General features: G+C 39.6%; 1 protein-coding gene across 1 annotated transcript in view; it reads right to left on the bottom strand.

Moving 5' to 3' along the window:
• The window catches only part of CAND1 (cullin associated and neddylation dissociated 1), a 50,823-nt gene extending 36,652 nt beyond the window's left edge, over positions 1-14,171 (bottom strand). The window contains exons 1-2 of the mRNA XM_032170675.2: positions 13,733-14,171; positions 1,637-1,780 (exon numbers count right to left, since the gene is read on the bottom strand). Of these exons, the coding sequence (XP_032026566.1) occupies positions 1,637-1,780; positions 13,733-13,800 (212 nt within the window). The 5' untranslated portion in view covers positions 13,801-14,171. The remainder of the gene's footprint in view (positions 1-1,636; positions 1,781-13,732) is intronic.
• Positions 14,172-14,490: the final 319 nt, after the last annotated feature.

Below are 14,490 nucleotides of genomic sequence, written 5' to 3'. Positions count from 1 at the left end.
TTATTAGGCACATGGCAAAAAGATATTAAAAGATAAAGAATTAAAGTAAAATTACTGACTCATCTGTATCATTCTATAACGTCTTTTTTTTTTTTGAGACACAGTCTTGCTGTCACCCAGGCTGGCATGCAGTGGCACGATCTTGGCTCCCTGCAACCTCTGCCTTCCGGGTTCAAGCGATTCTGCTGCCTCAGCCTCCCAAGTAGCAGGGATTACAGGCGTGCGCCACCATGCCTGGCTAATTTTTGTATTTTAGTAGAGACAGGGTTTCTATATGTTGCCCAGGCTGGTCTCGAACTCCTGACCTCAGGTGATCCACCTGCCTCGGCCTCCCAAAGTGCTGGGATTACAGATGTGAGCCACCACTCCCATACAACATCACTTTTTGAAAGGCCCATTTTATTTTAAACTTAATTTTTATTTTAAACTTAATTTCTTTAACTTGTCCCAAGTTAAAGAAATTTGTATTGCATGTCTGGAAATTCTATGCTGACAAATTAGTTCTCATATTTTTATGTACTTTTACAAGGGATATGTAAAAGTTTAGGCTAAAACAAATTTAAAATCCTTTAAAAACAAGCAATGCTTTATTTAAATTGATACCAAATATAATGATGTACAAAAAGACATAATTCCATAATTTTTATGAGGCTAAAGGTTATACTAATAACTATGTAAATTAAGGGTTTCTAAAAGTTGACATTCATAAACTAAATCAGTATGTTAATGGAATTTATTGAGAACTCAAATTATTTACCCTACTAAAAATAAGAAACCAAACTGCCAACATCATGCATAGCAAGAAGCTCCCACTGCACTGTATACACAAAGACAATCAGAATCTCCATAATTCTTAGAAAAGACTCTCTGTAACTATTGTATCATATGTCTATTGTATCAACTGATGATATATATATATTGTATCATCAGTGTTGTTTTGAGTTAACTATGGTTTAACTGCTGCTATTCTTTATTAAGAATTTTATTATTATTAGTTTTTTGGCGGGCATGGTGGCTGATGCCTATAATCCCAGCACTTTGGGAGGCCAAGGTGGGAGGATCACTTGAGCCCAGGAGTTCGAGACCAGCCTGGGCCACAGAGTGAGACCTTGTCTCTACAAGAAAATTTTAAAAATTGAGGCAGGAGGATTTTAGCCCAGGAAATCAAGGCTGCAGTGAGCTGTGATCACACCACTGCACTCTCAGCTGGGAGACAAGGTGAGACCTTGCCTTAAAAAAAAAAGAATATTATTATTAGTTTTTCATTTTCCTTAATCATTTCATTTTAAAATTTCATCCCCACTGGAATACAGAGATACATAGAGGCAAGTAGGCCTTTAACTCAGCTAAAAATGTAGGCTATAGTCAAACAAATGAGAGAATCATTGTTTTTGGAGTTCCCTACATGCACTTCGTAAGAATTAAAAGAAAATACCATTTAGTAACTTATATGCTGTAAGGAAATACACTATATATACCATATACAAACACTAAACATTAGTCACCTAAAAATTCTACACACAAACACTAGAAAGAGATAGTACAAGGCTAAGATAATTTACTACTTATCAGAGAGTTTTTAAAAACAGGGCTGGGGGAGCAGGAAGAAAGACTCAACCAGTAAAAAACAACTTACCATTTGACAGCTAAATTCTGTACCTCTCCATTTTTATCTTCCAGTAACTTCAAAATCATTTTCACTACTTTCCTTTCACTATCATCATCCAACTTGATGGAATCTTTCTGCAGTTCCGTCATCAAATCATTTGTAGCCATAAACCTATTAAAAAAATAAAATAAAATTTGTTAATTTTAAAATTTTAAAGCATTAATTTAAAAAGATGATTTTTCAAATCCACTGCTATACCATTCACTCAACAGAAACATCTTTTATTATAAAAGTCATCCACTTTTTAAAAAAAGTGATCATAAATTTAATCTAAAAGCTACCAAGGAAAAGAGCAATAATGTACTTAAAATTCATTGTATCCAGAGAGACGGTGAGAGATTAAGTACTGATATGCTTTTATATGAGGTACCATTATCCAAAATTATTTTCCCCAGGTCAGTCTTGATCTCAAATTGACTACCAGGACCGACAGTGAGTACTTTTTCATTCTAATTAATTGCATCACTGCTTTTAGGTGAGAAAAGTTCCTCTTTTTCTTTACATGGGATTTGAATTCTATCTAGGAAGCCCTTAACCATAAACATTAAGAACACCTTCCAAACATTAAGAACACTTTCAAAACAAGTATGTTGCACTGCAGGGGATGGTCACATATTACTGGAAATTTTCCAAAATACCCATCACTAGGTATCAGGCCTATTTTCTTTTTCATTCTCTTTTTTAAATACAGGGAGTCTTGCTCTGTCGCCCAGGCTGGAGTGCAGTGGCAGGATCTCGGCTCACTGCACCCTCTGCCTCCCAGGTTCAAGCTATTTTCCCGCCTCAGCCTCTCAAGTAGTTGGGATTACAGGCACCTGTCACCACGCCCGGCTAATTTTTGTATTTTTAGTAGAGACAGGGTTTCACCATGTTGCCCAGGCTGGTCTCGAACTCCTGACCTCAGGGAATCCGCCTGCCTCGGCCTCCCACAGTGCTGGGATTACAAGCATGAGCCACTGTGCCCAGCCACCAAGCTTATTTTCAAAATAGTGAAGAGGTGATTCTAGAAAGTAGCTCCCCCTGACATCTCCCACCTCCCCCCACCCCTTAAGAACCACTGCCAAAGGAAGGTTTAACAGTGAACAGCCTGGCAAAAACCCAGAGTGATCAATCATCTAATCTCAGCTTTAAATGAAAAGGACTGAATAGTGGACAAGATAAATAGAGTTTCAGGTAAAATAAGGTATAAACAGCATCTCAGAGTTTCTTCTCCACATGCCTTACCAAACAATTCATTGTTTTAAAAGTGATTTCTCAGAATATGAGATAATCACATTCAAATAAAGCCCTAAGATCTCCTTAAAAGCCAAATGAACTTGTCCCATAATTCTTGGCTCCCCTCCACTTATGGAAGCAATCCAACTAAGATAACTAGTTAACACTCTTTTATTTGAACCAGATCCAGTTTTAGTAAAAATACATTATTTTGTACACTACAGAGAAATGTCAAAATCCATGTTTAAATAAAAAAACAACTATTGGAGCTGAATTGATAAACAGCTATGGAGATAGTCTGCAACATGGGTAATAAACTGTGTGGTAAAGGTTGGCAAAACAACTTAATAATTTAGAAATGCATTACATGTAAGGTAATTTTAAGGATAATTCCAATAACTAGTATGTTCATTTAATACTGATCTGACAAAGTTTTACACTACATGCAAGTATGTATTATGGCAAAAACCACAATTACTCTTGCACCAACCTAATAGTTTAATTCTTACCACGTTCTGTAAAACTGCTTATTTTTAAAAAAGCTTATATTTACATTGGGGCAATACAAGATCAATTAAGCATGTACTTTTAAAAAATGGACACAGCTCTCCTAATTGGAAGCCCCTCACCCATTGTATAATGTGACAAAACAAAATTAAAACTACATGACTAATTTTCATTAATATTCTGGAAAGTGAAAAAACTGAGTAACACATTAATGCAGGCACTCCTGCACACAAAGTACTGAAAACATCTTAACTGTTTTACTTAAATAAAATCCATTAAATAACCATAATAGTTATGACCTCTAAGAACCACTGCAATGCCAGTTATCTGCTTCCAGAGAAAACAGTGATCATCAATTTAAGTAGAAAAACACAATCCCAAGTAAAAAGTTGTTTTATGGTCCTGTATGGTTCTATCGGCACAAATTCATTCTTTACTTACTATTTATTCACTATTATGTAAGAAACCCTGGACTAAGAAATAAGGACAGATAAAAGTTGAATACACTTTGGCCCCCCTAACATCAGGAAGCTTATATTGTAATAAAGAAGCCTACTGATTTTCAGAAATCTATGATTAATGGTTAAATATTTTAAAAAGCTGAAACGAGCACTATCAAAATTAGCAATAGATATTTTTAAAAAGCAGAAAAAGTAGATTATTGTAATACCAAGAGTTACTTTTAAATGGTGACCCTGAAATCACAAAGTTCTGGGAATAATTTATTCCTTCTGTAAATATTAAAAATTTACACTATTAATCTTGTTAAGGAAGCTGTTTGACCAGTTTGAAAGCTGTCCATGGCATGTCCATATCTCTTCAGCATTTACTTTTAGGTATGGTGCTAAGGGCACAAATCTCAATACATTTTATAAAACACTACTCAAGAGCATATGGAAATTATCACACCCAAGAGTTGACTGTTAGGTTGGATCTCAGAGGATGAATAGGGGTTTGCATGGGAAAAACTGGTTTGGGATTTAAATTACTATTTTTTTTTTTTTTTTTTTTTTTGGTGGTGGGGAAGGACAGAGCACCTCAGAGTGAAGGACTAAGGAAACAGTTCAGTATGTGGAGCACAGAAACCTAATAGGAAGATGATGGGAATATAGGCTGAAGTCAAGATGGGAAGGGCATTATATACTCATAGACTATCTAATAAGAACCTACTACATATCAGGTACCGTACTAGTTGTTGCTGATATAAGGACTAACCAAAGCACACACAATTCTTGCTGTCTTGGAGCTTACATTACAGTCTAGTAAAAGGCATATTAACTTTTTAAATTGCATATATGAGTAAGCACCTGTAGAACTAAGAACTAAGATAAATGCTATGAAGGAAAGTGTTATCAAGAAAACACCATGGGGCCAGATGCCAGTGGCTCACGCCTGTAATCCCAGCACTTTGGGAGGCCGAGGCAGGCAGATCTCCTGAGATCAGGAGTTTGAGACCAGCCTGGCCAACATGGTGAAACCCCGTCTCTACTAAAATTACAAAAATTAGCTGGGTGTTGTGGTGCACACCTGTAATCTCAGCTACTTGGGAGGCTAAGGCAGGAGAATTGCTTGAACCTGGGAGACAGAGGTTGCAGTGAGCCGAGATTGAGCCACTGCACTCCAGCCTGGGTGACAGAGTGAGATTCATCTCAAAACAAGAAAGCACTATCGTATAAACAAAGTAACATGACCTAGACTGAAATGCGGGTTGTGTCAGGAAAGACTGATCTAAAGAGTAGAGGTTGGGCATGGTGGCTCACACCTGTAATCCCAGCACTTTAGGAGACCTAGGCGGGTGGAGGTCAGGAGTTCAAGACCAGCCTGGGCAACATGATGAAACCCCGTCTCTACCAAAAATACAAAATTAGCCAGGCGTGGTAGTACATGCCTGTAATCCCAGCTATTTGGGAGGCTGAGGCAGGGGAAATGCTTGAACCTGGGAGGCAGTCGCTTGAAGCCGGGCGATGGAGGTTGCCGTGAGTCAAGATCATGCCACTGCACACCAGCCTGGACAAAAGAGTGACACTCTGTCTCAAAAATAAATAAAGAGTAGGCAGAATTATGGTGAAGCAAGAGGAAATTAGTGCCAGGTAAGCAAGGGCCAGGAATTTAAAGGATTTGTAGACCATATCAGGATTTTAGCCTTTATTCTAAGAGCAATGGGAAGCTACTGAAAAACAACTGGGTTACAGATGGGGAATAAATGCAATGATCAGATTTACATTTCAGAAACATTACTCCAGCTATACTGTGAACCATACTTTGGAGAGAACCAATCTTCATTTGGCCATACTGAATGGAGACTAGTTAGGAGAATGACTAAGTGAGAAATCATGATAGCCTGAGTTAGGTTATGGCAATCAATGAAGATGGAAAAAAAAATGACATACAGTTGATTCTTATTATTCCCAGGTTCCGTATTTGCAAATTCACCTACTCATTAACATTTATTTGTAAAGCCAAAATTAATGCTTCCTATTTCACAGTCATTTGGATGAATGTCGAGTGGCGAAAAATTTGAGTAATCCAACACATACATTTCCAGCCGTGGTGGCACAAAGCAACACTCTGCCTTCTAGCTCCAGCACTCATGTTGTAAACAACCATCTTCTTCTTGGCCTATTTCAGCCCATGTTTTTCATGTTTGTGCTTTTTGTTGGTGCTCTTGTTGTTTAATATGGCCTCCAAGCACAGTGCTGAAATGCTGTCTAGCATTCCTAAGTGCAAGAAGGCTATAATGTGCCTTCTGAAAAGAACATATGTGTTAGATAAGCTTCTTTATTGGCTGTAATTCAATGTTATTCAATCAGCAATATATATTAAGACATCTTTAAAAGAAACACTCATAAAACAAGGTTACAAACTCACCAACTGATTAAAATAATGTGACTCAGGAATCACAGAAAGTAATTCCATAATTCCCTCAGAAGCAATGGTTCAGTACTTGCTAACTCAGTGTTTGTGATAATGTTACAAAACATACTACAAATAATGAGAACTAGTTCATTTGAATTTTACAAATTAAAATTAATAGTTCTTCAAAATGGATTAGATATAGGGATGGTAAGGATGAGCTAGGAGGAAGAAGTAAAAGGAAAACCAAAAGACGGTATTACAGTCAGCTAACGTATCCTTGTCCAAAGTCTTAATGTTACCCTGCAGCCATTGTCACATCAGATGAATAAACTGCTCATCTTACAATAGAAGAAAGGATTAACTTTGGTTAAACTGCAAACTACATGGAATGGATATTCCTCTGATCTTAACAAAATCTCCACCATAGTGAAGACGTGAAAATCAAAAATTAATGTCCTGCAGCCCAACTTTGTCTACCCTTGGCCAAAAGTGGGCACTGATAAAGAAAAAAACAGCAGCCTCCACGTTCCAGAAACTTATCTGAGACTCATAACTAAACCTCAATGTTATTACCAACCGATCTGATGCTTAATAGCTAAGGCATATTGTTTTCTTAGACATAAACAATCTCACAGAACATCCATTTCGGATAAGGTCACCGAGCAATACAAAATATCAAACATTCCTCTCTCCCTTCTTTACCAACTACAGCTTTCCCCCTGCTTAGGTCAGCCCTCCCTATAAAATTTATTAAGAGGCCGAATCATAGAATTGACCTCACTTTCTGACAACACTCAATCTAAAGCAAGGCTTCACTTCCTTAGACTCTTTCCCAAATTACCCAAATGAATAGGTTCCTTCTAACATCCTCTGATACCCTAAAGCGTGTGTTCTCCCTGACTATTATGGACAAAAAACCCAACTTGTGTCAGGATGCCCATATAAGAGAATTCCAAGAAGGAAAAAGTGATTAAAAAAAAAATACCAAATAGATGAGCAAAGAAAATATCCACTAAATGAGTTACATTAGGAGACTAGGGAGACTGTCAGGGATTTTAGGAGAGCGGTCTCTACGAATTCAGATGGGCAACAGCTAAGAAATCTGGAGTTTATCTTGTAGTCAATGGAAATTAGTGAGGGAGGCAATGATCAGCTGCAGTATATACGAAGAAAATTCTAATGGCCAGAGGGAACAAACTGGGTTAGGGAGAGGCCTGAGACAGCAAGATTAATTTGAGAAATACTTATCAGGAGACCAAAGAAGACAGACAGGAAGGGTGATATCAAAGGTTTTCTGCTTGTGACTTTCAGTGGATGGTAATTTAACAGGCCAAAATAAGGATAAAGAAGGCATTAAGATGGGAAAAGAAAAAGATAAATGGTTACGTTTCAGATTTCAATGGAATTCCCAGGTTGATATGACCTGTAGGCAGTGCCATCTCATTCCTTAATTCAACAAGTATTTTGAGGGCACCAACATAAGGAACTCTACTCTGCAAACACAGTGATGAGTAACACAGTCTGGAACTTACACTAGGTATGCACTAGATCGACAGATACCTTGCACTCACAATAACTCTCATCACAGCCTCTCCCATCATACATAAACAGAATTTTACTCGTTTCCAACCAGAAATCTAGTTGATATGGTCAACTTTATCACTGAGTACACCAATTACCTTTCAGAGATCCTGCACATACACCACTGCTATTTCACTTTTCCTCAGTTATTCCTTAGAGTGCTATGAATTAAGTTGGAACAGTTTTTTTTTTTTTTTCTTTTTGAGACAGTCTCCCTCTGTCGCCCAGGCCACAGTGCAGTGGTGCAATCTCGGCTCACTGCAACCTCTGCCTCGCGGGTTCAAGCAATTCTGCTGCCTCAGCCTCACGAGTAGCTGGGATTACAGGTGTGCACCACCATGCCCGGCTAATTTTTGTATTTTTAGTAGAGATGAGGTTTCACCATGTTGTCCAGGCTGGTCATGAACTCCTGACCTCAGATGATCTGCCTGCCTTGGCCTCCCAAAGTGCTGGAATTATAGGCATGAGCCACCGCACAGGCCTAAATTGGAATAGTCTTAATATTGTTCATGTAAAGAAATCTAATTTTTACTGATCTTTCTTCCCAGTTTTCTCTGTGAGGTCCCTTCCTCCTCTTTCTCAGTGGTGAGCCCTAATCACTGCTGATAACCAGTTAGCATAGTATATATCAAGAAAAAAACATCTAAGTAAAATCAAGAAAGTTACCGCCATCAACCTGCTAAGTATTTTTAAAGTGCCCAGAAATCACCTTCTTAATCTCTGCAAATCTATTTCTTCTGATTAAACCTGCTTTTCTTCAAGCATAAGTACTTAAGATAATTTCACTATTTCCTGTTGTTATTGTAAATGCCCACCCACACTGTACTTTCAGCTATATTATAGGATCTCTAAGGTTCCTTCTAGCTCTGAAAACCTGATTCCTTAAAAGGCTTGAGATTTTTTTATAAGCATTTTAAACAGTTTCCAAAAGAAAAAACCATCCAATATCCAAAACACTTAAATAAATAAATCTTTATCTAATTGGGAAAAACTTGCATTCTAAAATGGGGTGAATTATTTTAAGAAGATTCTATCAAGTGGTATTTAAACAGTTTAGTTGATTTTACAATGGTTTCCTGAAGGTTCCTAAAATCCCTATATAATGGAAATAAAATCCAATTCTACTTAAACAAGCACCTACTGAGAACCCACATGGCCCAGAGCCAGACAAAGAGAAGGATTCCGTTTAGTAAGACAAGGTCCCTATTCTTAAGAAGTTCTGTGGACAATATCCATCCAGCTACAGTCAAGTTATCTATTCCCTCTTCCCCAGTGAAGTTTTGTATCGTGTGCTTTACATTTTCTCTTTCTGTCGAGAGTTTCATTTTCAAGACCTGGCTCAAATCTCTCCATGGACATGAATCTTCTTGCTTTAATATTCTCTGCCACTTAATGTCTGACAATTACATATTGTCCTGGGTTATTCATCTTTTTACAACAGTGTCTTAACTATTCAACAAGCATGTAGATTTAGGGAAAGTAAGCACTAGATCTTAAACTTTCTGTAGTCCTCAGGAATTATTAAAAGCATCTTCTAGCATGAAATATTCTATAAGCCTAATTTTAGAGGGAAATGAAATTTAAGGCCTGAATCTTAACATCCCCTAGTCTAAACCCCGGAGAAGTGACATAACTGGGTGGTTAAGAGTTCATGCTCTGGGGGTAAAGAGATCCTATAAGTCCCAGACCTACTATCTATCTGACCTTAAACAAGTACTTAATCTCTCCAAATCTAAGTTTCTTCAACTGTAAATCAGATTATTATTATCCTCTTTTACTAAAGTTGTAAGGATAAATAAAAATCAAGCTCACAGTAAGCATTAATATTAACTATTACATATAGAAAGATAATGATATTTTCTTTAGCTCTTGATTCCTTGGAATATTTTAAATCAACTAGTGGTTGAAGAATATTAAAATAAAAGAAGTGGCTGGGTACAGTGGCTCAATCCTGTAATCCCAGCACTTTGGGAGGCCAAGGTGGGCAGACTGCTGGAACTCAAGAGTTTGAGATCAGCCTGGGAAACATGGTGACACCCGTCTCTATAAAAAAAATTAGCTGAGTGTAGTGGTGCACACCTGTAGTCCCAGCTACTCTGGGGGCTGAGGTGGGAAGAAGATTGCTTGAGCCCAGGAGGTTGAAGCTGCAGTGACTTGAGGTGGTGCTACTGCACTCCAGCGTGGGCGACAGAGCAAGACCCTATCTCTAAAACAAAAAAAAAAGAAAATAACTTAGTTACCTCAACCCACCAAATATTCAATATTAATATTCACAAATGGAGTGTCACATGGTTCATCCACATTAAAGCTTTCACTCTGGTATCAACCGAATACCCTATCTATTGGCTACATTATAAGGTTTACTCTTTATTCATTTATGGACCATGCATCACTAGAGGTCCTTAAAATAACTATATACACCGGTATAAATGTTTTCTGGCAAAAAGTCTCAGTACACTCCAGAAGTGTTTCTTTTAGGGAGGAAGTGATGAGAAGCGCTGTTCTAAGGTACTGTCCCAAGGAATATTTCTTCATTTTTCTTCTGAAGGTTTTATTTGAATTGGCATTCATTAATAACTTTTCATTAAACCGAGGCTAGTAAGTAACAGGCACTATCCTGGTAATTAAGACACACAAATGCCTCCTCCTTTTTTTATAAAAGAGCTCCTAGTCTCCTTTTTTTTAAACAAACAAACAAAAAACCCTGCATGGGTGGACACGGTGGCTCTCGCCTGTAATCCCAGCACTTTGGGAGGCCCAGGCGGGCGGATCACGAGGTTAGAAGATCGACACCATGTTGGCGAACATGGTGAAACCCCGTCTCGACTAAAATACAAAAACATTAGCCAGGCGTGGTGGTGCGTGCCTGTAATCCCAGCTATTTGGGAGGCTGAAGCAAGGGAGTCGCTTGAACCCGGGAGGCGGAGACTGAAGTGAGCTGAGATGGCGCCACTGCACTCCAGCCTGGCGACAGAAAAGACTCCGTCTCAAAAAAACAAACAAAAAAACCCAAAACAACAACAACAAAAACCCTGCATATGGCATCAGAGTTCCTAATCTCAGCATTTCTCATCCGAATGCTTCCTCATTTCTCCTGTCTTAATATCTCATTTTAAAATAATGCACGATACTAAAACACAAAAGAAATATTACACAATTTTTCAATAAATTGAGCCTATTAAGTCCTACAAAAAGATTCTTTTAAAATGCTGAAATTTCCAAATTTTTAAGCCTGCATTCATTTCTGTACCTTCTCTGTATTAATGGACTATGTAATTATATAAATAGACCTGGAATTTTATGCCTATAAGCAACCTTTTGTAGTTAGTCATGTCCATGCCTCTCAGAAGTGAAAATGTAATCTCAGATTAAATAGCTTGCGTAAGATCTTACAGTTCACAACAAAGAATCACACATGATTAGAACCCAGATCTTTTGACTAGGTCAAATTCTCTTTGGATTCTACCATGAGGATAATAAAATTTGCTCTTCATTTTGGCAGCATTTTTTTCTTCTCTCGTCCTTAGTACAGGCAGAGTGCTTTGCACATGTTGGTCATTCCATAATGTTAACCTTGCCCTCAAGATCCTTCTAGTGCTAGGTATTTTTAAAATATGTAGCCACAAATCTTGGTATTTAAGCCAAAATAAATAAACTTCTGAGAACAAAGCATCATTTTTTTTAAAAAAGAGCAAATTAAAATAAATGCCTATACTAAAAATATGCAGAAAAAATTTCAAAATTCTTGAATCCAAACGCTCACTAATTATTAAATGTCTGTTTAAACTGAATATATAAAGTGCTTTAGTTCCAAAGACTTGTCTATTAACTAGATGGCCACAGCGCATTATAAAAATGTTTTTTAGAAAAGAGTTGATAAAAATAACTTAATGATGTCAAATTACTGGAAATCACGTACTGCTCCTCAACATACCTTGTTTAGTATTCACCAACTATTAGGAATATATCAATATTACACTAATCCTGCTGACAATGTTTTGATTCAGTACAACCAAAATTCATAGATAATCTTTATCAAATTCAGCAGTGACTGTCATTTAGTATCAGAGCATTATTTCTTTCATGTAATTTATTTAAAAAAAACAACTAGGTATGTACATGTTATCTTTCTTTCACAGGAAATTTAAGAAAGCAAGCTTCAGTCAATAATCACATGTATGGTGTCACCACATAATTTCTTTGGCCTTTCTAAACTTATACCCACACAGGAGTCTGACTGGTTGAACAAAATTGTATTATTATAAAGTGCTACCTTCAGACTGAAATTGACCACAATCAGAATGAAATTTACCACCTTTACAGGATGAGCCAAACTGACAGCAATGGGGAGGAAATCACGCCACACACCTTATCCATTACTTGAACTGGAAGCAAGCAAAGCCCCAAAAATCAAACAGCATTCCAATCCGTAAAACACCACAAAACTTTTATTTCCCCCAAGAATCTTAATTTTGGCCCTAGAACTACACAAATCTAAAATACACAAAACAAACATGTCACCTCCAAAAAGTTACAATACTAAAATTTTTACCATTAGCGAACTGATTTTTAAGTTTTAAATACAACACTTAAGAGCTGCCTAGGTAGAAATATTTTTTAAAGTAATATGTGGTTTTGTGGTCACTGACTATTTTAATAAGCTAGTATATCAATTTAACCAGGAACACAATTACTACTTTCTCATGGTTTTCCTTTCACAAATCCGAAACGTTCTTCCCAGTCTACATGGTTTGGACACATTTTCAGGTGTTAAAACATTGTTCATACAAAACAAACAGGCTCTTTAGTCACAATTTTAGTTGAAGACTATTTGTTATTTCCTTTAAAATGCACCCAATTACAACCAGTAAGCATTAGAGAACAAAACAGGTATAAGGAAATAAGCAACTTTTTTTTTTTTTTAGATTGAGAACTTATTTGTGAAGAGATGGGAGGCGGGAAAGAATGCAACAATCACCGTAGCGTGCAAGGAAAAATAAAAACAAAGATAACCTGTACAAATATAACAAATCTTCACTGTGCATATTACAACAATTTGGAACCAACAGTACAGATCGGAACAGAACTGCTGTAATAAAGCTTCATATTCACCAGGTCCGTATTAAACATCTCTTCCTTTTGAAGATCCGTCTGCTATGATTAAGATCCAGCAATCCATCCCTTTGGCAGTGATTTTGGATATGAGGACATGAGACTGAAACCCCGAGTTCCTAAGTTGGTTTTACCTGACAAGGGGAACTGACAGTGATGCTGGCGGGAAAACCCTACGAGAGAAGTTGCCTCCATCCTGGCTCCCCTCCCCCTTCTTCCTACCTTCATGAAAATAAATAATCCAAAAAAGAAGTATGTATCAGCCAAGAGCGCAAAAGTTCATCATTCCACCTGAATGCAGCAAGGCCCACGCGCACCTGCGGGCAGAGAGGAGGCTGCCGGGTCTCCGAGTGGGCAGCAGCTTGGGCCCCAGCGAGCAGGGCGGCCTAGCGCCGCAGGATGGCAAGCGAGTAGGCCCGGCGCCCGGTCTCCCAGCCTAGAGCAACTCCCTTCTCCACAATGGTGGGTGGTTTCGCCCCTTCGCGCTACCTGAGACGCAAGAATCGCCTCCCGGTGGGGCAGGGAAGGATGTGGGGGCGCTGAGACACGCAAACGGGGCCTAGAGACCGCGGCGGGCAACTGCCTAGGAGAAAGAATGGGGGGAGGGGGTTGCAAGAGGGGAGAGGAAAGGGGCTCGCCAGGGATCGGGAGGCCAGCGGACCGGTGGGCTGGAGACCTCGGGGCAGAGAAGCTACCGGCTACGGCCGAAGGGGTGGGGCAAGGCCTGCGTGACGGCCAGGGCCGCGGCTGGGAGAACCCCGAGGTGGGGTGAGGGTCGGATCTCGGCCTCACCTAAAGTCCTTGTCGCTGGATGTCATTTTTTCCAGCAAATTGGAAATGTGGTACGAGGCGCTCGCCATTTTGACGGCCTCGATCCCGCCCGCTGGCGCTGCTGGAGCTGCTGCCCGCTGCCGCTGCCGCCGCCACTGGAGCTCCTCCTCTCGCTCGCGGCGGCTCCCGCTTCCAGGGTCGCAGCGCGACGCCGACGCTGACTAGGGAGGCGCCTCGACGGGCTGCCCCCTCCCCGGCGAGGCGTGGGCCTGTCCCGGGGTAAGCCGAGGCTACAGGGCCAGCTTAACGACAGCGCTGTTCAGGTGAGAACGAGCTCATGGGCGGCGGGGCGTACACTAGGGCCTCTACGGGGAGCCAGACACTTCCACTCAGGGCCGTCTCGCTCCCACTCGCTCCGCACTCGCTCCCTAGGGCAAAAGGCCAAAGCCCGCCTCCTTCGCTCCGGGGGCGGGGGCGGCAGACGCGGGACGCTACGGAAAGCTAAGGTCAGAGTTCACGGAGGCCTGCCCACGCACACTGTGGAGACGAGAGTTAAAAGACAATTTGGTTGGCTGAAGCCTGTGTCAGTTTTCGCGTGACCCGCCTTTTGGAGACATGACGACGACAAAAAAAGGGGCTGTTCTCGCGAGACTTTAAAGCGACGGTTAAAGGACAGGAGACGAGTGGAGCGAGTGGGCCTTAATCTGAAAATAACTTGATTATTTAATGACATTAAGAGAAAAAGATTACGAGCTTTGAGTAGGAGAAAGCCTGAGAGT

Source organism: Hylobates moloch, unplaced genomic scaffold (assembly GCF_009828535.3).
Source record: "Hylobates moloch isolate HMO894 unplaced genomic scaffold, HMol_V3 SCAFFOLD_12, whole genome shotgun sequence".
NCBI classification, from domain to species: Eukaryota; Metazoa; Chordata; class Mammalia; order Primates; family Hylobatidae; genus Hylobates; species Hylobates moloch.
The sequence above is the reverse complement of the archived record's forward strand: the minus strand, read 5'-3'. Positions and strand labels throughout refer to the sequence as shown.